The 24124-nt window shown below is 55.1% G+C and overlaps 1 protein-coding gene across 1 annotated transcript; it reads left to right on the forward strand.

Annotated features, from left to right (window-relative positions):
- Positions 1 to 3106: 3106 nt before the first annotated feature.
- Positions 3107 to 20715, forward strand: DAZAP1 (DAZ associated protein 1). The gene is made up of 12 exons (XM_006876721.1): positions 3107 to 3317; positions 7814 to 7854; positions 8370 to 8536; positions 8675 to 8740; positions 9770 to 9880; positions 10998 to 11046; positions 14225 to 14307; positions 16648 to 16801; positions 17748 to 17777; positions 17859 to 17999; positions 18395 to 18571; positions 20341 to 20715. Exons 1-12 carry the CDS (start codon positions 3289 to 3291, stop codon positions 20514 to 20516), a joined length of 1224 nt encoding a protein of 407 aa, XP_006876783.1. The 5' UTR covers positions 3107 to 3288; the 3' UTR covers positions 20517 to 20715.
- Positions 20716 to 24124: the final 3409 nt, after the last annotated feature.

Consider the following 24124-nt stretch of genomic DNA (forward strand, 5'->3'; position numbering starts at 1 on the left):
GTCAGTGCGAATTCCTCAGTTTGTTCCCTTTTTTGAGCTTTATCTATACATCCATAAAGGAGCTCTGGTAGCATAGTGGTTACAAGTCGGGCTGCCAACTTCAAGGTCAGCAGTTCGAAACTACCAGGGGTTCCATGGGAGAAAGATGAGGCGTTCTGCGCCCATAAAGATTTACAGCCTCGGAAACCCTGTGCGGGGTCACTATGAGTTGGAACCGACTCCATGGTACTTAACAACAACAATATACATCCATAAGTACAGGTAAAGTTCATCAAATGTAGCAGATGAGACGCTTTTCTTTTTTCCTCTTCTTTATCTTCTAGTCGAGTTCTGATCATTCAGCCATTGAAGCCAGGTCAAGTGGGTACTATCTGCAAGTATGGGTGCTCCTGTGCATATCCCCTCACTTCACATCAGCTGGATGCTTCACTCTCTGCTCTAGTCCTCTGTGGCCATGTCACTGCCTCTGGGCCCAGGAGTCCCCGGGTCTTGCCATATTGCTGGCCAACCAGGTCTCCATCTGGGCTCACAGGAGTCTATTGAATGTGGTCGGACCCAGCTCCCAACTTCATTGCTGTTTTTCCCCCTCTTCCCCTTAGCGGTGACCAACATGGTCAGCATGCCTGCTCGTGTATTCCCCTGAGTTTCAGTCTTGGAAGGGGGTTTGCTCTGAGGGGACCCGACCACTTGCCTTGATGGCTCCCGGGTGAACAGCTTGCTTGTTCTTGTAGTAGTCAATCAGGCTGCCGCTACTGTTTTTTATTTTATCCTGCCGGTCGGTCTTTCTTTCACAAAGTATTTTCTGTTCTTCTAGCAGCTCCAGGCCGGTCTGCCCGTCTTCTCAAGTGGAAATTTCCCACCTCTGATGATTCTGGATGGGGTTCAGGATTCCACCTATGGTATTATGCAAAGTTAAGGCTCCACAGGAAGCCTCCTTCACTTCTAGCCCCTTTAAGGTATTCCAATCAATTATAGGCTGAAGACGGACTTACAAGCTTTCTATAGTGATGTTTCTGGCTATTCCTTTCTCTTCCCCTCAAATGTCTATTTTACAATGATAGGCAAGGGAAACCAAGATTCAAAAGACAGCCAAGCATCTTAACATTATTCCCCTCTTTTACCCATTCCAGCCTTGCCTCAAACCCTGTATCCCGGAGCCTTGTAGTTCCAAGTGTCCTACTTTGCCCATACGAACCTGCCTAACTGTTCTCCCATCAGCCTTGTTCTTCCATTCCCCTCACCCTTCTTGTGTATCCCCCCCCTCCCAGCACCCAAGCTATCCTGTGTCTATTCCTTACTCTATGCTCTATCTTCCCCTCTCTCCCTTCCCTCACCTCATCCCATACATCCCGGTGATCAGCAAATATATATATAATCCCCCCCCCTTTTAGGGTGCATTCTTTTTCTTAATTTTTTACAATCATGGTTCTATGCAGTATTTCTCCTTTTGTGACTGACTAATTTCACTCAGCATAATGTCCCCAAGGTTCATCCATGTTATGCGGTGGCTTGCCGCTTCCTTGTTGTTCTTCAAGGTAGCATAGTATTCCATTGTGTGTATGTACCACAGTTTGTTTGGAGTCTCCATTCTTCAATTGATGGGCACTTTGGCTGTCTCCGTCTTTTTGCTATTGTAAATAATGCTTCTATGAACATTGGTGTGCATACATCTACTCATGTTATAGCTCGTATTTCTTGTGGGTAGATACCAAGTAGAAGAATTGCTGGATCATAGGTATTTCTATTTCCAACCTTCTGAGGGAGTGCTGTATTGCTTTCCAGAGTGGTTGGACCAGATGGTTAACACTTTTGACTGCTAGCTCAAATGTTGAAGATTTGAGTTCACCCAGAAGTGCTGCAGATGAAAGGTCTCACTATCTTTTTCAGAAAGATGAGTCATTGAAAACCCCATGGAGGACAGTTTTATCTTGTCATGCATGGGGTTAATAGTTGACTCCTTTAATTTCTTTTGGATAAATGACTTCTAATAACAATTACTTCTAGTGGTTGTTATCTCTGATTATATACATACCCAAGTGCTTTGCAAACTGCCAAGTAGGTGAGGTGTATTTTAAACATGTTTCCTTGTTCACTATTTGCTTGTTTCTTCAGTCCTAGTATTTAATGATGAAGAATAAATTAAATCACCAGGCCACCAAGAGACTGGCGAGTTGAAAGTTACTAAAGCAGCAATTGTTGGGCGTCCTGGTGTGGTGTTAGGATAAACCCACCAGCCGTTCCTCAAGTCAGATCTGACTCCTCCGCGTCTATTTAGTATTGTCAGTGAGGATCGGGTCTTAAATTCTCTGGGGGTGGGGCTGTCTTGTGTACTGTGCAGGGTTTTGAGCAGCATCCCCGGAATCCACTCACTGGATGCTTTAGCACCTCCTAATCATGAAAACCAAAAAGGTCATCAAACATCCCATGTTCTCTGGGTTCAGGCTGTCCTCCGTTAAAAACTACTGGTGTAGACCACCGAAGGCAGGAACTAAAATAGAATTTGACACATAATAGGGGCTCAATCATTATGTGTGGCTATTCACTGAATTCGTGACTTCAGAGTGACCTTGGGCCTCTCTGACCCTCGGTTTCCTCTTCTATGAAATGGGGGCAACAGGAGTGGCGAAGGCGCAGAAATGAACGAGCTGGTGATGCTTTGTATGGCCACGTGGCGTCGGGAAAAGGATTTCTTCGGCAGCTCAGGCCACACGCCGTGATGACTTCCGACCAGAGTCAAAGAGGAAACGGAAGTGGCGCTGCTCTCCGCGGTGCCTAGCCCAGAGCGCCAGCCCGCGCGCTCGTTCACGCGCATTCCGCTGCCGCGCACGTACATCCTCACGCGCCCGCACGTGGCTCGGCCCTGCCGTGTGCCCCTCCCCATGAGGAGTCAGGGCCAGAACGTCGGACTCCACTTTCCAGCGTGCTCCGCGGCGACGTATGCAGCCGCTCCCGAGCAAGCCCGGCGCGCAGCGGCCGCGACTTGGCGGCACAGCCCCTCAAGCACGTACGGACGTCGCACGCTTTCTCGCTCGCACGCACGCCGCACCCCTGGCCCCGCCCCCGGCGGCCCCGTGCGGGAGCGCGCCCGGGCGTGCGCAGGGCGGCGGCGCGGGCGCGGGGACGCGCGGTGACCGTTGGCGCTTAGGGGAGGAGGTAGCAGCCGCCGCCGCCACCGCCGCCGTTGCGCAGATCCGGGCCGCGGCTGTGGAGAGGGCGACGGGCGGGTGACCTTCCGGAGGCGGGAGCGAGCTAGGAGGCCCGGGGACGCCGAGCGCCGCCACCGCCGCCATGAATAACTCGGGCGCCGACGAGATCGGGTGAGGACTGGCGGGCGCTGGGCCGTCGCCGCCGCCCCGGCCCGCGAAACGCCGCCCTGTCAAGGTCACTCCGGCTGGGGATCGGAAGACAGCGGTCCGGGGTGTCCGAGCCCTAACTTCTAGGCTGGGGGGTCCCGAAAGGCGCCCTCGAATGGTCCGGGGCGTCCCCGCCGCTTCCCGGCTTCCTCACGGGGGGGGGGGGGGGGGAACCTGAGCGGGAGGCTCTGAGGGGGGTCTGGGTCTCCTTTTCAAACTTCCGGTCTGTAGCGGACCCCGAACGGGTACCCTTGGGGGCCTGGGGCGCTCTTTCTGCACTTCCCGCTTTGGGGACCCCTAATCGGAGCCTTTGGGACTCCGGGGCGTCCCTGTCGCTTCCAGGCTGTAGAGAGCCCCGAACCGATGCTCTTGGGGGGATCCGGAGCTCTTCCGTCTTCCTGACGTGGGTACACCCCGAGGGGGAGCCCTCGTTGACTCCTCGTTATGGGGCACCGAACGGTGGGTCCCGGGAGCCTCCCGCCGGCGCACGTGGCGGGCGGGCCGGGCCGCCTGAGGCCTGTCCCCGCCGACGGGGGACCATGTGAGCCCGCCGGGCCGGGGTGGGTGATAGGTGTGAGCGGGCGGCGCGTCCTGGGAAGTGGGGGGCAGAGGTGCTGAGCTGCGGTGCCCGCCCTGGACCCGGGTCAGGGGCTGAAGTGTGTCGGCACGGGGCTGCCCTGAGCACCCAGGGGCCTGACGGTGGGCACCGTCCCCTGCGTGTCCCTGCTCACCTGGCTTACCAAGGAGCCGATGCAGCCACGTGACCTTGAAGGGACACTTGGGAGGGTCTCTGGTTGCTCCCAGGGCCAGATCCTTGCAGGTCCCTGCCTCCTTGAACCCCACGGTCCCTCTGGTGTCATGTTAGTGTCTGCTGGGAGCCTGGTGCCTGGGTAGGGGCGGCGCTCCTTTGTGTCATGGGGAGAGGGGGTCACAGGTGACCTCAGGTGCCCACTGAGCCACATGGTGCTGCTCCTATGTGGCGCTGGGCATCCCTGCAGAGCAGGTCAGCTGGAGTGGGGAAGGCTGCTGGGGATGAGGAAGAGTGGAGGGTGTCGTCCCCACCCCCCGGGGTCTCAATGTGGGTGATCAGGGAGCAAAGTGGCCAGAAGCCAGAGTGGTGGGCATTGTGGTTTCTGGAGGGTGTTGGCAAGACATGGCCACGGGAGCAGGGTCTCCCCATGGCACAGCTGAGACAGGGGAATTGTTCTCCACCCACTCAATGCCCCCCCCCAGTCCGGATGACCCGAATGGCCTCAGAAATCCCCCGTCAGTGAGAGAGAACCCGCTGTCTGCTCCGGCTCTGTGTATGTACGGCCCTTGTGATTGTGTCCGGTGTTGTGTGAACCCCAGACACTGCCCATGGTGCTCTGCGCTTTCCTGAGCCGTTTCCCGTGACTGTTGTCTTCATTCTTTTAACAGTCTTCACCTGGGGGATTTAGTGACGTGGGACACGTTGGCGTTATTGCCCAGTCATTACCAGTCCTGGCTCCTGAGTGCTGAGGCTTTCTCTCCCCATGAGCAGGATGGGGGCACTGAGGCCCATGCCAGGGCCAGGACGTTTTGTGCCCTCTGCATGTCCGGAGAGGGCTTGCCTAGAGTTACCTGGGGAGGGGAGGGGCCAGTCCTGGAGCCCCTCCTTCCACTCTGCTTGTGGCCCTTTTGAGGAGTTGGCTCCAGACATGGGGTCCTCTGTTCCTTGTGACCCAGGCAGAATCCTGGGCTTGGCCCAGCTGCGGCTCCTGTAGCTAGCCTCACAGATGCTGTTCTATTGTCTTTGTCTTTGTCCTCAGTCCTCTCAGACTCGCCATTGCTGGGGCACAGCTGGGTGGTGGTCAGGTGTGCAGGTGGGGCTTAGAGTCCCCTGGAATGGCCAGGCCCAGAGCTTTGCCTTCAGGGTCCACAGCAGTCCGTGGGGGGGCTTCTGAGTGCTCTGGGCTTCCACAGTCACGGGGGTGGGGGTGGGGGCCGGAGGGGGAGCGGGTCAAAAGAAGAGAACGTGTTGACAGACCCTCAGGGCCTCGGTGTGAGGTGAGGGTTTCCAGCCTGGGCCTGCTTCCTACGGGGAACGAGGCTCTGTGTCTTAGGTTCCTTGGGAAGTGTCTCAATGGCGCGCAGTCCTTTTGCTTCCTTCCTACCTTAGACGAGGCTGTGTGGAGGCCTGGAGGGCAATGGTGGTTGCTCTCGGCCTGGCAGCCCACGGCTGTGCTGGCTCACAGGACGTAAGGCCCAGTGTGGCCCTGAGAGGCCGAAGGCTGCCTGAGCCCGGGGTGCGGCAGGCCTTACACTCTGGGAAACATGCCAAGTGCTGCCTGGGAGACGGTCCCTCGGTTCCAGTGGGGGTCCGCGCAGGCGCACAGGAAGCCCTCAGAGGCCTCATTTCCTGGTGCAGCCACTGTATGGTCACCCTGGAGTTTGTAGAGCAGGGGCAGTGGTGGCTTAGCAGCCCCAAGGCTAATCCCTGTGGTCATCAGATAAGCGCCACTTTCTAGCCTTTTTTTGGGGGGTGGGAGCAATTCTGATACCACCTGTCCCTCCCACGCATTTTCTGTTGGGCTAAATAATGTGTAGCACTGGCCACTCAGAACTCACCAACCTCAGTCATGGGGTTTGTTAGGGAAATAACAGGTTAGAGTTCAGGTTGAGGAACATTGGGTACAGTTTGATCCCGACAGTCTGGTCTCAGCCATGCCCTTAGGCAGGCTTGCCTCTGTTCCTCTCTGGGCTTTCGGCCCTTCAGCTGTGCTAATAACTACCCGAGCTGTCCCACTTGGCCAACCAGCCTCTGGCCCAGGGAGGAAGCCTCGACTGTGTTATGTCCTGCCAGTCAGCTGGTTCTGTTTCAGCTGCTTCTAGTCAGCTCTCTGGCATTACAGCCTTGTCAACCTGAGTCTAGGAGGTTCTCAGTACAGGGACCCCAAGTACAAAGGGTGGGCTCTGCTCCTGTTTTCTTGATGGTCATGAACTGCCCTCTTCGTGCCACTAGCATGGCTCATTGTAAGCCTCACAGGATGGTAAAACTGAGCAAGCCCCTCAGTAGGGTTTGCAAGGTCCACCTTTCAGAAACTCTGCATCCTACACGAGGTGCTACGAGTTGAAACCTACTCAGTAGCATTTAACAGTAACAGCAGCAGCACTGACCCCTCAAGGCTACCACACACATCACTGATAGTTTTGTGGGTGGGCTCTGAACATCTCACGTACATGGTGGCTGGGGGCTGTGTACCGTGGAGTTGATTTGGACTCATAGTGACCCTGTACTGGGTTTCCGAGACTAAATCTTTATGGGAGCAGAAAGCCTCATCTTTCTCCTGCGGAACAGCTGGTAGTTTTGAACTGCTGACCTTGTGGTTCGCAGCCCGATTTGTACCCACTGCGCACTGCGCTCCCAGAGCTCCTCGGGTACATAGTCCCACTAACTTAGTGGAGTGGGGTTCCAAGCACTGTGGCTAGAAGGGGGGATCTGTGAGGTCATTCACTACTTCACAGTGGGTTTGGGGGTCAGGGCAGGAGTGATGCCCATCTGGGAGACGGTACAGGGCTGTGTCCAAGGCCACTTCTCAATCCTTTGGCCTTCAAGACCAGGATATTTACACAGGATTGGTCAGTGGATGTGCCCTTACCCAGGCCCAATACTCACTCCCCTTGTATGGTGTGAGTGCATGCACACATGTGTTTCATGTAGTGCTAGTTTGGCTGTGGCACAGGACAAGGGTGCACCTCCCACAATCCCCTGAGGGCCTTTGTGTGGTGTGGGGCTACACACATGGGGCTGGGCAAGGGTTGGCCCTGAGGTCTGCTCAGCAGCTGGAAAGACCACTCATTTGGCACCTGGCTTCCAACTCAGCCAGGGTGCTGGTCACTCTACCCTCCGAGCAACTTTCATTTTCTATCCTGCCCACCACCCACTGTGGGCATGACTGAGTGGGTGTGTGAGGCGCCCTCCCCAAGATGAACAACATCGCAGTTTGCTGACCAAGGCTATGGAGGGACAGACATCCCTACCCTGGACTCAGACCAGAGGGGGTCATGAAGGCTGCAGGGCCAGTGGTGGGCTCTAGTTCTGTGGAGTGTCATTCAGAGATTGCCTGTGATCTGGCTTCTCTTCTGTGTGTGTGTGTGTGGTGTGTGTGTACATGCCTGCCTCGTTTTCTACGTGTGTGCGCATGCGCCTAGTGTTTTCTGTGTTTGTGACCCTTATGTGTCCTGCATTTTCGCTCCGAGCCAGACTCTTCCAGATTGTCTGGATAGTGAAATGTGTGGAAATGCTGGGACCCTCCCTCAGAGCTGTCCTAGCCTTGTTCAGCGATGGGCCTTTATATACAGTCCTGGGGTTTCCACGTGGCACGCTGCAAACGTTAATGTCCCCATGGTGCTGGCTGTGGCTTCTGTCTGCAGTCACCCTGCTGGGGACTGTAAGAGAGACTCTGAGGCCCAGGCTCTGACACTTGTTTGTGTTGTAGGAAGCTCTTCGTGGGTGGTCTGGATTGGAGCACGACCCAAGGTAGGTGCAAGCAGTGTCTGTGTTCCCAGTGTGCCTTGGTCCTTGAGTTGTGTGAATGCAGTCCTGTGACGGTGTCTTCCTTTTGAGGGCGTTGAATTGGGACTGTCGTGTCCTTTGGAATTGTTGGACTTGGTTTTCATTTCATGTCCGCGTTCCAGGGAAGAGTTTGGATGACGGGTTCCTAGCTACAGGCCAGGTAGGTTTGGAGGCAAGAGGCCTGTAGGTGCACAGAAGGCTTTGGGGTTCGGAACCGCGAGGGGGAGTGTGTGATGTCGACCTGGTAATCTCCTGAATGGACGCAAACACGACCCTCCTTTACCCCCTCGTGTCTCAGGCTGCTAGGTGCACCCTGTTCAGGTAAGGCTGATACTAGGAGAGAGAGCACGTGCCTGTATGTGTCATGTCCACCATGAGATTTGGATTAGTGCATGCCTGTGCGCGTCACGTCCACCGTGAGACTTGGCGTAACCCTCTGGTTGTGTGTGTTTGTGTTTCTGCCCCCATTCTCTGAGCAGAGACGCTGCGCAGCTACTTTTCCCAATATGGAGAAGTTGTGGACTGTGTTATTATGAAGGACAAAACCACCAACCAGTCACGAGGTTTTGGCTTTGTGAAATTCAAAGACCCAAACTGTGTGGGGACGGTGCTGGCCAGCAGACCACACACCCTGGATGGTCGGAATGTAAGGCTCCTCTCCTGCCTCTTTACTCCTCCTTTGGTTCCTTTAACGTGGTCTCTGGGTGGGTGTGTCCTGCTGGCTACGGCTCTCCGAAAGCAGAGAGTTTCCTATTCACGGTGCCTGGTTTGACCCTTCCCATAGATCGACCCAAAGCCATGCACACCCCGGGGGATGCAGCCGGAAAGGACACGGCCCAAGGAAGGCTGGGTAAGAAGCTTGCCTACGGGAGAGGGAGATTTCCTGACAGAAGTCTCTGTTGTTGACACTGGAGCAGTGCAGGGTGGCTCGGGTTGAGCCATCAGCCTCAGTGTCTCCTAGTCCAGAAGACGCCCATTCGTCCACAAGTGACCGACCCTCTCGGTGGTGCAACACTCCTTTCTCCCTCTCTTATTTCCAGCACCCTCTCTAGTCTCTCCTTGGTGGTAACCCTTCTTTGACTCCTGGGCCATGCATCCATCCTACACTGCCGTGTGTGAATGGCAGCTCTTGTTAAAACTGGCCATTAGTGGATGCTCCCAAGTTCTCTGTTGTCCAGTGTGGGTTACCTGGCTGTTGTGTGCCAGAGGTGTGCCCCTATACTCGAGAGCTGTTCTGCCTGGTACACCGCACTGCCTCCACACTGGGCTCAGCAGTGGTCAGTCTGCCAGATTGATCCATCAAGTCTGTCTCTGTTAACCTCCAATTGCAGACGCATCTGTTGAGATCACATTCTTCCTGCCCAGGCTGCCGCTCTTCAAACTAGGGTCCCACCGAGACCCCTGTGCCCTTGGCTGGGTGATGTCTCTCAGCTTCTTAATTGCCTTGAGATACATACAGTAGGCAAACAGCAAACTTGGGGATGTTGACAAACAGACAACATAACCACAGCTGGATAAAACCAGAACACCAAGGATGACCTGGGGCCTGGTGTCCTGGGGTTGGGGGTGAGAGACCAGAAGGAAGGACAGGGGGAGCAGTGGCCTCCAAGCAGCCCTGCACAGTTGGGGCTCAGGGAAGGTCTGGGTCTCTGCGCCACTGATCATGGTACCACCTTGTGTTGCTCACCTGCCAGTTTGCACCCTGTGGGCTCTTATGTCTTCTGGCCGTGGTAGTCAGCACCCCATAGCTACGTACGCCAGTCTCTCTGGTGTGGGGTGGAGGGGACAGCTGTTACTGACCACGGGAACCAATGACAACACAGGCAAAGTCGTTCTCACAGCCCCAAGCCAACTAATTACCGTCTCCATTTTGAAACAGCAGAAAGGACCCAGGAGCGATAACAGTAAATCAAATAAAATATTTGTCGGTGGAATTCCTCACAACTGTGGTGAGACAGAGCTCAGGGAGTACTTCAAGAAATTTGGAGTGGTGAGTGCTTTTCTGTGTAGCCACCACTGGTGGGTGGGACCTAGAAGGCCTTTCCCTGTCTCTCTTATGTTCTCTCTCTCTCTCACTCACATGCACGCGCACACACACCCCACCCTCATTCTCCCCTGTCCCTCTCACATACACATCATCTGGTCTTCCCCCCCACGTCACACCCCGGTTTTCCCCCTTCGTCTGTCACACACACCCCCCTTCTCCCCATCTCGCTCTCACACACACATGCACATGTGTTTGTTTGCTGTTCCTTGACCCTCTCGGAGCAGTAGTGGGTCCATCTGTTAGGGGACTTTTAAGCATGTGGTAGCCCTCTATTCTGTATTTCCTTTCCCTCCATCTGTAAAGAAAAGACCAGAGATGCAGCCTCCCTGCACGCCCGCTTTATACCTCTGTGGGAGTCCCTTTGTTCCTCAGGCCTGACGTTTGGTTCATGGGTGCCAAGCGTTAGGGTCATATCTGAGCAGCAGTAGGGTTCAGCTCGAGCGTCGGAGCTGGTCTGGGCTCTGCAGCCTCGCCCCTCGGTCTCCAGGTCCACCCCTAAGCATGGGGGCCACTACTGCCCTGTAGAGGAGAGCTCTGGCCTGGCCCAGGTTGGGGTGGAAGAGGGGATGGGCCTCGCTTTCCTGGCTCTTAACTGGGCTCTGTGGAGCCTCTCTGGCCACCCTGGACTGCCTGGGCCTTCACTGGAGCCTTACATCCCTGTTCCGCCTCATGGTTGTTCAGTGACGAAGACCATTCTCCTGTGATTTGGTTTTTGATGTTGTGAGGAATGATGTCTGGCAGACAGCACTGTTGCATGTGGGACATGCTGGGGACACAGGAGAGGAGGGCCAGGATGTGGTGCCACAGTTGGAGATCGGGACGGGGTGGTCTTGGTCCCCTTTCTCTGCAGTGAATGGGAAGGATGCCATCTGGGCCAGGCAGGGGGTTGGGCCCTGGTGTCCCTTTCCCTCTGGCTGTTGTACTTTGTCAGGCAGCCCCCCACCCCACAACCAGGACACCAGAGCTCAGTGCAGCCTCACAGACAGCTGTGATTCTAATGGGCAGAGGCTCAGCGGCTCTTGGGGAGTTCGGCCCTCTTAACTCGCTCTCTCTGTGGCAGGTCACAGAGGTGGTGATGATCTATGATGCCGAGAAGCAGAGGCCTCGAGGTAAAGGCAGACCTTGTTTGTCCCTGAGCTTTTTCCTCCCACCTCCTCCCTCAGATGGCAAACTATCTCACCCAGACACTGGCGCGGCAGCCATCCTGAGTCAGGGCCTGCGTGCACCCACCTCCGGCTGGCACGACCTCCTCTTAGCTCCATTTGGCATTTTTACAACTCAGTGTGACTTTCAATCTGGTTTCTGGTTTTAAGTGTATATTGAAGATTTGTGTTTCTTTTCTTCACAGTTCTGTTTTCAGTTAGCACTAGTGTAGTCCAACGGTGGGTGTGTCCCTACCCCTGCTTTTGAAGCCCACCTTCTGCCGCCTCATTTTTGTTGTTGTTTGTTTCCTTTTCGTTTTTGGGGGGCCCTGGAATCAGTGGGGCAGACAGGAGGTACAGAGCCACCCTGGTGGGTGCGCTGCTGGGTGATGTTCTGACGTCTGGCCCTTTTGAGAGCTGCTGCCATCTGCCCCACCCTTTCGTCTTTGGTGCTCGCATTTAGTGTCTCTGTGGTGGATCCAGAGATAGCTCCTCGCCTGCTGAGCCGAGCTGAGCCGAGCCAAACGCCGCCGCGGCCGCAGCATGCTCTGCCATGCTGGAGAATAGTTTGCCATTTGAACTTCCATCCCTGTTTTCATGATGAAGTAATGTACTCCCCACTCCATGTTGATTAAGCTGTTAAGTCTTAGTCTTAATTTTAATTTAGACGTATGTGCTTAGCGACCTATTTAAGTATTTTATAGTAAAGTACAGTACTGTTAAGTAAGTTGTTTTCCTCTCTTTCTGCATTGTGTGTGATTAACGATCTCTTGAGATTTCTCTTCCCCAGGTGCTAAATGCTATCACACAGGTACAGGCCAGGTCCACAGTCAGGAGGGCACGGGCTCGCTCCAGTGGGGTGTAAACGAAGTTTCAGTGTGTTGGCTCTTCCGACAGATGCAGTCCCTAGACATTCCTCGCCAGGGGCCTCCTTAACCCAGGACTCGGCGCTTCTGACACTGTTGTCGTGTTAGAGGGACCAGGAGCACGTGAGCCTGTGGTTTCAGACACTCCTTCACTTGAGCCAATGTTACAGTCTGGAATGTGTTGTTTCATCACCGAGCTGTGTTCTGTTCCGAGTGTCACCTCTGATCTTGTGAAGCTCCAAGTGCTACTCCTTCCCAGCCCTCCACGCCTGCTAGGACCGGCCCGGGCTGGCCCTTACCCTCGGCCATACCGCTGCCTGGGGCAGGAGGAGCCAGAGCACAGGGAACATCAGTGGGGGCTGTTGGGCTCTGGGCCCCGGCTCCTTCCTGTGTGGTTGCATCGTCCTCACCTTCAGGCCCCTGGGGTCTCCCCTCAGAGAGCACACACAAGCCATGAGGGGCATTCCAGAAGCCCCCTTCCTGTTTTCTTGGCCCATCTGCCTCTTAGAGCTGTCTGTCACCTTCTCCTCTGTTCCCTCTCCCGCTCCTGTCTCTCTCTGGTGTTAGAGCAGGGATACACTTCTCACACAGGGTTGTGTATGTGTCTCTTGTGTGTCAGCATCTCCATGTGTCTCCTTTGTTGATGGCCCGGTGCCAGCACAGATTGCCCACACTCGCCTAGCCACCCTGACTTACCTTGCCCTCACTTGACCTCACCGTAGCTCTCTGCCCTGCTGCTTCCCAGCTCTGTCCCTCGTGGTCCTGTGTCCAGCTGTGTCTCCGAGGGGGCTGCCTGCCCTCTTCACAAAGCAGCTTCAGGCTTGCTCTGCGTTGTTTGTGGATGTCCATGTGCTTGTCTGGTGCCATGAGTGCATGTTGGGTACATAACAAGACCCATTCCCAGTGGTTCTTCACCAGCCTCTTTGCCCTTTCTGCTCCTGGTGGGTCCTGCTTCCGCCTGCCCACAGCTCTGCACATTTGTCCTGTTTGGCCCCACTTGGTGTGCCTGAGGGCACTGGTCGGCTTCCTGCACCCCTCAACTGTGTGCTCACTCTGCTGCAGCCACCTTCCTCATGCTGTGAACTCATCCACACGGTCCCTCCACAGACTGTGCTCGGCACCTAGCCTTCCGGCCACGTCCATCCTTGGTTTTCCTGCGGCCAGCCACTGTCTGCTGTCTGGGTGGTGGGAATCCACGGCCCTCTCTGCTAAGTAGCCCCTGAGGATGAGCCGCCCTGTAGTCTGGTCGCACTCAGCCCAGACCAACCAAACTTCGTTTATACTGCCACCTTCTCGTGTTTGGGAGACACTAAATTGTTTTTCCTTTAAATTTTTTCTTTTTTGATTACATGATGCCTCTTGCTCTTGCTGCTGACAGCAGAATTTGACCTGCTGGAATCCGTTTTGGCCTGTATCTTTGTGTACTTTAATTACTTATTTAAATATCTATATTTAGCTATTTATATATTTATTTATTTATTTATCTATATCTACATACACATATCTACGTACGTATATCACCTCTGGTAGGCCTCCGTGGGCTTAACCAACAGTGTTGGATAAGCTTAGCGAGACACTAACTGTACATAGAGAGCTGTCCTGTGGAACTTTGGTTAAGCATAGTGAGACACTAACTCGATAGAGAACTGTCCTGTGAACCGCTTTAGAACGATATCTGCTGCTGTCAGCACTAGCTGCAAAGCAAATTGCAAGCCGAGGGGGAGGACCTAGGTTTCAGAGAAGCCGAGACATGCACGATGCCCACACCTGGCTAGGCAGGGCTCCCGCCTCACATGTTTACCTGCGTGCGGGTGGTCTCATGAGCGAGCTCAGCAGGCCCCAGCCGGAACATTCTAGCAGTGGCCTCTTCATTGGTGTTTGCTCCCCCACTCCCCGCTCGCTCATGTCAGCAGTTGAGGACGCACTGGGAGTCGGGCCTGACTGCTTTACTCTTTCCAAAACATGAGCCTCTGTCCGCAGGTGGTTTCAACACGGAGCTCTAGACAGCTGCCGCCCCCAGTGTTCAAGGTCACCAGGGCTGCGTTGCTCAGTGGCAGGTGGCTCCGTCTGCCTGTGGGCCCCAGTCCTGGTTGCAGCCTGGTTTGCTGCATGTTGGCCTTGGCAGGAGCACAGCTCTGGTGACCGTGCCTCAGGCCCCAGTGTACATGATGCTTAGCTGAAACCTGGGCCAATCCCTCGGTCCGTCCCTAATACTGTTCATCATCCTGTTTTGTGTCACAACACCCTGCTACCTTGATTCACTCTTCGTCGTTGGCTAGGTTTTGGATTTATTACTTTCGAGGACGAACAATCAGTGGACCAGGCTGTCAACATGCATTTTCACGACATCATGGGCAAAAAAGTGTGTAGTTGTAGTTTTATTTTACCTTAAGACCAAACCAAGTCTTAGGCAACCTAGGGGTTTCCCTGGTGACCACGCCCCTTCTCAGGAGACCAGGCCAACAGTCTGCCTCGAGCCTGGCTACAAGGCCCTCGGCTCCGGGAAGTGGTGGCTAGTCAGGGACCGACCGCTGCCTGCAGGGAGGACCGGGAGTGGGGAGCTGGATGGGGTGCCCAGGATGAGCAAATCCCAGGCAGGCTGGCCCAGGGGGACCACGGCGTTGCCTCAGGCTTGGTTGCAGTTACCACTCCTTCAGATGTATATCTCATGAGATTGTGTAGTCCTGGCCCAATGGCGGGACAAGCAGAGGACCTTGGAGAACTGAGGTCCTGTGTCAAAACGAGTGAAATGTAAACATCATGAAGGATTGGTGTTTTTAAATCGGGTCACTTACTGTGAAAGTCCGGTACAACCACATGCTCTCGATAGATTTAACCACCACGCAGTGAAGTGACCCCGGGTTGTTTCATCTTCATACTGTGTTGCTGCCACAAGGTGAGCGGGGAGAGGGAGCCCTGGCAGGTGCAGGCGGCCCCCCCTTAGTGGTCCTTTCCAGCCAGTTATGGGTAGGTGTCCTCCTGGGTGGGACTGTTTACAGGAGCTCTGGGCTCCCGTATCTTGGCAGGGCTCCTGAGTCTTTTAAGGCTGGCCTAGTGCATGCCGGCAGCAGCGGCGATGCTGAACCAGCTCCTGAGAGTCCAAACTGACCACTTTCTTTGGCCTGGTCAGCATTCTCCTAGCCCTGTCTAACGTGTCAACCCTGCTGACAGGTGGCTGGCTGTTCTTGTGGGTTAGATATTGAGGGGGCACTGCATTGTGTGTGCTCAGTCCTTTTTATACTAGTGTCTGTGCACTTGAACCTCATTGCAACAGGACCAGCTAGCAGCGCTTGCTTACCTCAGCGGCGCGCAGAACCCAAGGTCAGAGGAGGCTGCGTGACGTGGCAGCCTCCTCTGACAAACGTTCACAGTTGGGACCAGCATGGGGGCAAGAAGGATTCCGCAGAGCACACGAAGCTTCCTCAGTGTGGGAGCCTCCCTGGGGTGGCCCGGGATTTGTTGGGAGCAGTGATGTCCAATTCTGCTCCTTACTGAATATAACCTAGCTTCTGGGCTCCCCTCTCCAGGTGGAGCCAGTCTGTGGATTAGGTGGCTCCTCCAGTTAATTGGGGTGTCCACTGCCGGCATGCCTGAGGTTCCCCATGGGAGGGTGGAGGGCAGCTCCCCTAAGGAGCTTTTGTGAAGGCTGGTCCATCACAGCTCTCTGAATGGGTCCCCTGCTCCCATGGTTTCCGTGATGAGCATTTCCTTGTCCTCGTGGTCTGGAGCTAGAGCGGCCCTCCAGGAAGGGTTTTCAGATCGAGCTGCCAGGATCATGAGTTACTAATGTAGAGCCAGACAACGAAACCCCTGAGATGCTTCCACGGGGTCTTGGTAGCTTTATCCTCTTTCCTGTGAAAACTCAGAGCAGAGCATCCAGGAGGCAACTTGGCTCCTCTTATAAGGGATCGCAGCCCTCGGCATAAACAAGCCAGGCATGTCCAGGCCCCAGGTCCACCCTGCTGCCCATCCTGCTCCCCAGGTGCTGGGCGCCCTCCACCTGGGCTGAGGAGGACCGGGCTGCCGACGAACACAGTATGAAGATTGCTTACTGATTCCAATGTCCATTTATTGCATGTTTGTTTACTTTTTGTTAGATGTAATGTAAGATTCTATCACATCCATTTCCTCTGACATTGTTTTGAGTTAATTAAGATTCTTTAAGCCTTAGCTTGGGGAAGGTAAGTCTTTATCTTCCATTAGACATTTGAAGTAAAAACCTTAAGTAAACAAACCAGCCATGTTTCTCAGGTATAAGCTCAAATTGCTAGCAATGGGGTGGGCTTGGGGAGCCCCAGGTATCCTGGTGGTACCAGTCAGGGCTCTGGCCCTTGTGGCCCAGGTCCAGGTAAGGCCAGGGGGGTGGGTGGAGACCACGGCCCCTGTGCCCAGAAGGCCCCTGCCCTGAAGGCCTGGCACTTGGCCTGTCCCTATGAGGGACCAGCGTGGCTTCCAGTTACACCCATTGTACCTGAGAAACATTAGTATTATTATTTTTTTTAAAGCAAAAGAAAAAATACATTATTATTTTATTTATTTTTATTTAAAGAAAAAGCTACCGGCCTAAATAAGGTTTATAGTTAAGTCTTTAGTCTTAAGTTATAAGATGCTAAGTGTAGTTGTAAGTTACCTGCGGGTGTGTCTGACGGGAAAGGGGTTCAGGGCCGCGGCTGCTCCCTAAACCTCAGCTCGGTTTGTCTAGGTGGAAGTGAAGCGGGCAGAGCCTCGTGACAGCAAGAGCCAGACACCAGGCCAGCCGGGGGCTAGCCAGTGGGGCAGCAGGATCGTGCCTAACGCTGCCAATGGCTGGGCTGGCCAGCCCCCGCCCACGTGGCAACAAGGATACGGCCCTCAAGGTAAGGCCCCGTGTGATGTGGCCAGCCTGGACAGGAGCCTGACTGAGGATGTTGGTGCCGTAGAGGTCCTTGGGGTTATGCAGAAGCATCGGGGGTAAAAGTGGGGCATTTCCCACCCCCCCAATCTCATACCCACCCCAGAACTGGTGTGGACCTGTTTCTTACCCACACAAAAGCTAATCCTGTGGTATTTATGAACCATCAGCAATTTTTAGTTGCACTTGGTCACAGATCAATTAGTCTATGATTCAAACGGACACTTGCGGTTCCTAAGGCTTCTTTGTGGCCGGTGCTGTAGGGGAGCTCTGTGGGAAGGGGCTAACCCTAAGCCTGGTGCCATCAGTTCAGGCTGCTTTCTGGGCCAGCACAGGGAGGACTGGGTCATACCACAATGGCCCGGTGGTTGGAACTCTTCCCCTTGGGCCTGGTCTTGGGGCCTCCAGGAAGGCCCAGAGCTGAGTGAGCACGTCAGACCATGGTCTCCAGACCCACAGTGCAGTGGCTTTGCCGGACACCAGGCTGGCTGCTCGTCACTGAATGGGGTGTGGGGAATGGGCCTGTCTGATCTCCTGAAGCAGCCAGTCTGCCCCACGAAGGCTTTCCAGGGGAGCAGGGGCTCATCCCCCTATGAGGCAGTCCCCTAAACAGCTGCTGGCTCTCGGAACTTGTTTCTTCTTAAAGCCTCTTTGGAAAATAGAGCCCAGCTCCGACACCCACAGCCTTGTCTCCACCAGCAGTCAAGAACTAGAGCTTTGTAGGTGTCTCCTGACCACACCTCACAGGTCCTTGAGCTGGGGCGTCTGTGCCCGTGCACGTAGACAGGACCCTCACTTAGTACTGAGCGGGACAGACAGAAGGGCAGATGCTGTGCTGGGGAGCACGGTGTCCGGGCTGGGAGGGAGGGACCTCACGGGGCACCAACTCTCCTCTTCTATTTCCTCTCTAGGAATGTGGGTACCAGCAGGACAGGCAATCGGTAAGTCCGTGCAGGTGGTGGGTGCGTCTGCTATGGGCAGCATGTGTCCTGCACTGTACACACCTGCCCTCTCTCTTACAGGTGGCTATGGGCCGCCCCCTGCAGGCAGAGGAGCCCCCCCGCCGCCCCCACCATTCACTTCCTACATCGTGTCTACACCCTCTGGAGGTTTCCCCCCACCGCAGGGCTTTCCCCAGGGCTACGGTGCCCCTCCTCAGTTCAGTAAGTGTGGGCTCGGGGTGCAGTCTCTGCTTCTAGGGTTGAAGGCTGGATAGAAATCTTGTGGTCAGTTGTAAAGAAAGTTGGACGCTGGGTTGGGGTACATCCTGCCTTTGATGGCTGTGTTGAGGGCTCTGGGGACTCACTGGGCTGCCCTGTGGCCCTCAGGTCTTCCTGGGCACCCAGCTGGTACCAGAGAGCCAGAGCATGCATCCATGCCATCCTGGCTTCCAGCTCTGTGCGCTCTCCCTCCTGAGAACACTGTGTGTGAATCTTTTCTTCTTGGGTGCCTGCCTGGGGTCTGCCAGATGGTGAATTTCTCAGGAGGCTCATGGTGCCGAACCCGACACCACTTGCTCTTGGTCTCAGCTTTTCTCTTTCTCTCCTGCTCATCCCAGGCTTTGGCTATGGGCCTCCGCCTCCGCCACCTGACCAGTTTGCCCCTCCTGGGGTCCCTCCTCCACCAGCCACTCCGGGAGCAGCACCGCTGGCCTTCCCTCCACCTCCGTCACAGGCTGCCCCGGACATGAGCAAGCCCCCAACGGCACAGCCCGAATTCCCCTACAGTCAGTATGGTAAGTGCCAGGCAGTGCTCCCACCACGTGGCATCCTCCTGGCCAGCTCTGCAGCCTCCACCTCCTCCCCTCCACTTGGACTCCAATGACCAGGACATGGCAGGACTGCACGCCGGCCTGGGCTCTCTCTGGGTCTGCCCAGGTCAGGGCATGAGGTCTTGCTTGTGGAAGAGCAACAGGTTCTGGGACCCGAGCCGGGGGCACAGGCTGCCAGGGAAGCAGTATGGTGCTGAGATCGTGGAGCTGGAACCTGCGCTGGGGCAGGCCAAGGGCACACGTCCCCGCGGGGTGCTGTAGCACCTTCACGGCCACCGTCGAGCTCTTGTCAGCCACCTAGGGGAGTTCCCTGGCATAGCGTGGGGTGACGCAGGGTTCAGGCTAGGCATCGGCTTGGTCTTCCACATGGTCGAAGCTGGAGCCGCACCTGTGCTCTCTGGAGGTGGGATTGTGGTGAGGAGGCACGTGAACTGTGTGAGGGCCTCCCCCTCTGCTTGGCCTGGACAGGGGCAGCTAGCTGGTGGCTGTGGGCGGACTTGGGTCCTAGATGCTGCCCCAGGTGGTCATGCCTGCCATGCTGGGCTCACACACGTGCAGGCACACCACAGTTCCATACACAGGAGCACCGTCACGTAGGGGCATTGTGTTGATGCCCACTGGCAGACTCCCTTCTCTTGGCTGGGCGGGAAGGGCTGAATGACAGCCGCTTTCTTGGCCCTACCCCTTCCTGCCATGGTGAGTCCTTTGCTCTGAGTGCTGTTGGAGATGCCAGTCCCTGCAGAGCAGCGGGCTTGTGGCGAGTGGGGATACACGGGGCCCTTGGGTGTGTGAGCCCGCTCCTGCGCGGGCAGCCTCGGGTTCGTCACCCTGGTCTCGTTTCTCACCAGGCCCGGGTTCCTATTCTCCAGACCCGGCAGGCTTCGGGCCCCTGCTTTGTTTACTCTCTTATGGTCAGGCCGAGCAGTGATGTGGCCTAGGTAGGTGGCGCTCCTCCCGGGACCCCTCCCGCGTCTATCCCGGAACGAGTGCTGCCCTCGCCCACCACCCGCTCAGGGACCCAGGGCCCGCTCCGCAACACCAGCCGAGCCTCGGACACCAGCTCTGGGTCCCAGAGCTTCCTGCCACCCGAGAGGCAGCGATGCCGGTGGGACCTCGGCCATCACTGTACCCCCTCCCCTACACCCAAGCCACTTTGATGGCCATGCTCCTTGGTGGCCTGTTGACGGGTGTTTTGAAGCCACCAAGTTAGCAGGGCCCAGGTCCCCCCTCCAGGGGAGGACCCCACAGGGTCTCTGGGGCCTGGCCAGGGGTCAATGGGGGTATCCGTTAGTTGTCACCCTTGATGGGGTGCAGACTCTGCTCCAGCTCCCCCCATGCATGCTACTGGAGGGACTTTTCTGCAGTGTGTTTGCTGCTCCAGACTTGAAGGCCTTCCAGCAGCCCTGCCCTGCCTCACCCCACTGGGCAGCTTGGGACAGTGGCTACCAGGCTGGGATGCCTTCCCTCCATGACCCATCCAGTGGTTCTGGGAGAGCTCAGGACTCCTTGGGCTTGTCTCCCTGCCAGAATTGGGATGAGGGGTGCTTGCGCCCTTCTGCCCTGGCACCGGCGAGCACGGGGTCTCGTGGTCACCACCCCCACACACGCGCACACACACACACACACACACACACACACGTGCTGTGTCCGGCACTGACTGGAAAACAGGCATCGTGCGTGGGCAGTGGAGCCTCGTGCTCCTGGCTGGTCCTCACGGGGCTCTCCCCTCTCAGCAGGTTATGGACAGGACTTGAGTGGCTTCGGACAGGGTTTCTCAGACCCCAGCCAGCAGCCCCCCTCCTATGGAGGACCCTCAGTGCCAGGATCGGGGGGCCCTCCTGCTGGCGGAAGTGGCTTTGGCCGAGGTCAGAATCACAACGTGCAAGGCTTCCACCCGTACCGACGTTAGCCGGCCCGGCGGGCCCAGCCAAGACCGAGGACTCCCGACCTGTGAGCTGGCGACAATCACTGTAGCTGACAGAGAGGCGGGCAGCGGGCAGCTTCTGGAGGCCAGGCTGTGGGTGTGCGGACTGAGATTTTAAATAGCTTTCTTTCTCTAACCCATCAGCACAATAAAAAAATAGTCACTGGTTCAAACAACAGGGTTTTTAAAAATTGTCTTCAGCTTTAATTCACGTCTTCAGGTTTCTTTTTCTTCCTCTTAGTTTGTTGTGTTTTTTTTTTAATTGAAATTATTTTCCTGAGCCTTTTGTGTTACCATATATTGTAAACTTTTATGTTGAAAGAAAATATACATTTACAAATTGTGAGATTTTTAAGAGGAATTTTCTACGCTGTCTCCTGGCTTCTTTATCATTTAAAGCAGGGTATCCGTCAGCACTGAGGGGCGCGGGTGCCTATCTTTCCTCGCTCTGGCTTTGGGGCCTGGGATTCTCTGCTCCAGAAACTCTGGGAGCTTAAGGAAGAAATCTACTGAATGTGTTTTGTTTTTGTTTATTCCTTTTGTCAACTGACCGACTGGCAGTGTTTGCAGGCACCCTGGGGCTGACTCTGGCTACCTGGCTGGCCCGAGAGTCCAACCCAAGACCCCCAGTGGCACAAGGCCTTGTCAGAAACTGACTTTCTCGGGTGTGTGTCCCCCGCTGACCAGTCTGACCCTAGTTTGAATAAAGGAGTGTGTTTGGATTAGAAACCCACGTGTGTTTGGTTTTTTTCTCTATTCCCTAACTTGGGCCAAGTACCATGTGCCCATGGGGCTCATTGATCTGGGCCTATCCCAGCTGAAGATACTGAAATCCCCCAGGTATGTGGGATCAGGGTCTGGCTGGGGTGCCCGAAGGTTGGCTACGACCACTAAGTCAAAATGGCATCCAGATGGGGTGAGGGGAAGGTCCCCAAGGAAGGTGGTCTGACTGCCATAAACCATCCCTGTCAGGGGCTGAAGGCAAGAGGGTCTGTGGGCCACGCTCGGGCCTGGGTGGGGCTTGGGTGTAGCACTCTCCATCCTGTTCAAGCACCCAGGGTTTGTGGGCACAGGGCTTCCCACCCCCATTCTGATGGACAGCAACATCTGCGTTTGAAATGGTAATCCCACTGGAGGTAAGCAGGGTTTAAGGAGGAGCTCCTTGCTCTGGTGTCCACTGACTGAAGAGGCTGCTGGGGGCCAGTCAGAATCTGCTGACCTGTGCTTGACTCCTTCCTCACTTAACATAGGGAGGCCCCATGGGGCAGTGGTGCCAGCATTGGGCATTAGAGTCCAGCAACGGCTGCAGGTGAGAGAGCAGGCTGCCCCTATGGAGCCCAGTACAGCAAGCAGCTGTGCTCGGTCCTGCAGGGTCACTGAGGGAGGACAGACAGTCTCCGCGGCAGGAGTTGTGGTCTTAGCTTGGAAACTTAAACTCGTGTTACCCTTTCAGCTCTTCGTACCCTGCTTGTTGTTTTAATCCTTTATTATGAATTATGTGATAGTTTACATGGGAGAACATTAGGTTTACATTCACCCTGTCATATAGCTGTTTCGTTGCCATGGTTACCCTACCCTGCTTTTTGAGGGCTGGCATTGTCACACTAAGGTGTGCTTGACCCAAGTCATGGTGTTTTCAATAACCTCATATATATGTAAAAGTGGGACAGTTGAGCAAGGAGGGCCGTAGAAGAATCGATGCATTTGTTGGAGGAGAATACTGAAAGTACCATGGGCTGCCGAAAGAACCAACAGATCTGTGTTGGAAGGCGTGCGGCCAGAACGCTTGGATGCCAGGACGGCCAGAAAGCGTCTCATACTGTGGACATACTATATTTTATCAGGAGGGCCCAGTCCCTGGAGAAGGTCATCATGCTTGGTAAAGGGAAGTGTCGGAGAAAAAGAGGAAGACCCCCAACAAGATGGATTAGCACAGTAACAGCACCAGTGGGCTCAGGCATAGCAGCGACAGGTTGGCCCTGGACTGGCCAGTGATCTGTTGTACATAGGGTTGCTGTGAGTGGGGACTAACTTGATGGCACCACACGACAATAACAATTGTTAGCCATCTATCCAATAGTATATGCTTGTATGAGGTAGCCCTTGTGACACAGAGGATAAAGCACTTGGCTTTAACAAAAAGGTTAGAAGTTCAAACCAACTAGCTGGTCCACAGGAGACAGATGAGGCAGAAAACCTCCGTAATGACTGGTCGCCAGTGATTGTGGTTGCTTGGTGCTGTTGAGTCTGTTCCAGCTCAGCGACCATACACAACAGAGCAAAACACTGATCCTGTTGTTGGGGGTCTCCCTCTTCATCACTGTTTCTCCACTTCACCAAGCATGATGTCCTCCAGGGACTGGTCCCTCCTGACAACGAGTTCAAAGTACATGACGCAAAGTCTCGCCATTGGCACTGCTAATGGCTGTGCGTCTTCCAAGACGGATCTGTAAAGATTTGCAGCCTAGGAGCCCTAAGGGTGTTCCTTCTTTGCCCAAGAGTCATTGTGAGTCGGAATTGACTCCATGGCAGTAGGTGAGGTTAGGGGTCCCGCTGTGGCTCTGTAGGATAAGACCTGGACCGCAGTTCAAAACCCCCAGCTACTCCTTGGAAACTAAACTCTACGAGTCGACTTGAGAGCACGTGACAGGAACCGGACCGTACCTCCCACAATACTCTGCAATCACCTGCAATCACCGCACTCAAGATTTCATAGGGCAAGGTTCAGGACCCTCAGTTCCAGTCAGCTACTGAGAAATGCCCACAGGACGGACACACCACTCCACCCTAAGCCGCAGCCTGAAGACACTTGGCCCTAGCTTTGTGGGTCCTCAAACCTAGCTCACCTACTGAGGGGACTGGAGGGTCCCCACTCTGCAAGCAGGCCTCCTGCCCAGAGTCCCTCAGGGCTGGGAAGTCCAGTGCGCGGTCTTGGGCTCTGTTTCGTGGTACTGCAGATGCTGCACCTCTACGGTTCTCCAGCCTCACAGCTTTCCCCCTCTGGGCCAAGGGATCTTGGGGTTCAAAGAATGCACACCACTCCTGGCTCTTCGATGAATAGTGAGATTCCCCTCCTGTGAAGTGCCTTTGAGTCGATTGGACCCATAGCGACCCTGTACAGGGTTTCCCAGGAGCAGTTAGTGAGTTTGAACCACTGACTTTGCAGTCCAGTGCATTAACCCACAGCGCCACACCAGGACACCATCACCACCACCATGTTATATAAAGCAGTTGGAATCCTGGCTCTATAGCAGGGGTGGGAACTCCGTTGCAGCCATCACACTGGTGGTGGTGGTGGTGGTGGTGTGTCTTGGAGGCGGTTCCAACTCATAGCAACCTTACATGGTATTTCTGAGGCTGTAAAATCTTTATGGGAACAGAAAACCTCATCTTTCCCCTGTGAAATGGGGGTAATTTTGAACTGACGACCTTGAGGTTAGCAGCCCAACTCATAACTACTAAGCTACCTGACTGTTTAGTCATCACATTGTTGTTGTTGTTGTTAGGTGCCATAGAGTCGGTATCAACTCATAGTGACCTTATGCACAGCAGAATGAAACACTGCCCGATCCTGGGCCAACCTCACTACCGTT

This window comes from Chrysochloris asiatica, unplaced genomic scaffold, assembly GCF_000296735.1.
Source record: "Chrysochloris asiatica unplaced genomic scaffold, ChrAsi1.0 scaffold00409, whole genome shotgun sequence".
In the NCBI taxonomy this organism is placed as follows: domain Eukaryota; kingdom Metazoa; phylum Chordata; class Mammalia; order Afrosoricida; family Chrysochloridae; genus Chrysochloris; species Chrysochloris asiatica.

Coding starts and splice junctions, on each gene's coding strand:
- DAZAP1 (XM_006876721.1), top strand. CDS start 3,289: ATGAATAACTCGGGCGCCGACGAGATCGG. Junction 11,047..14,224: donor CGAGAAGCAGAGGCCTCGAG/GTAAAGGCAGAC, acceptor GTCGTTGGCTAG/GTTTTGGATTTATTACTTTC. Junction 16,802..17,747: donor ACAAGGATACGGCCCTCAAG/GTAAGGCCCCGT, acceptor TTTCCTCTCTAG/GAATGTGGGTACCAGCAGGA.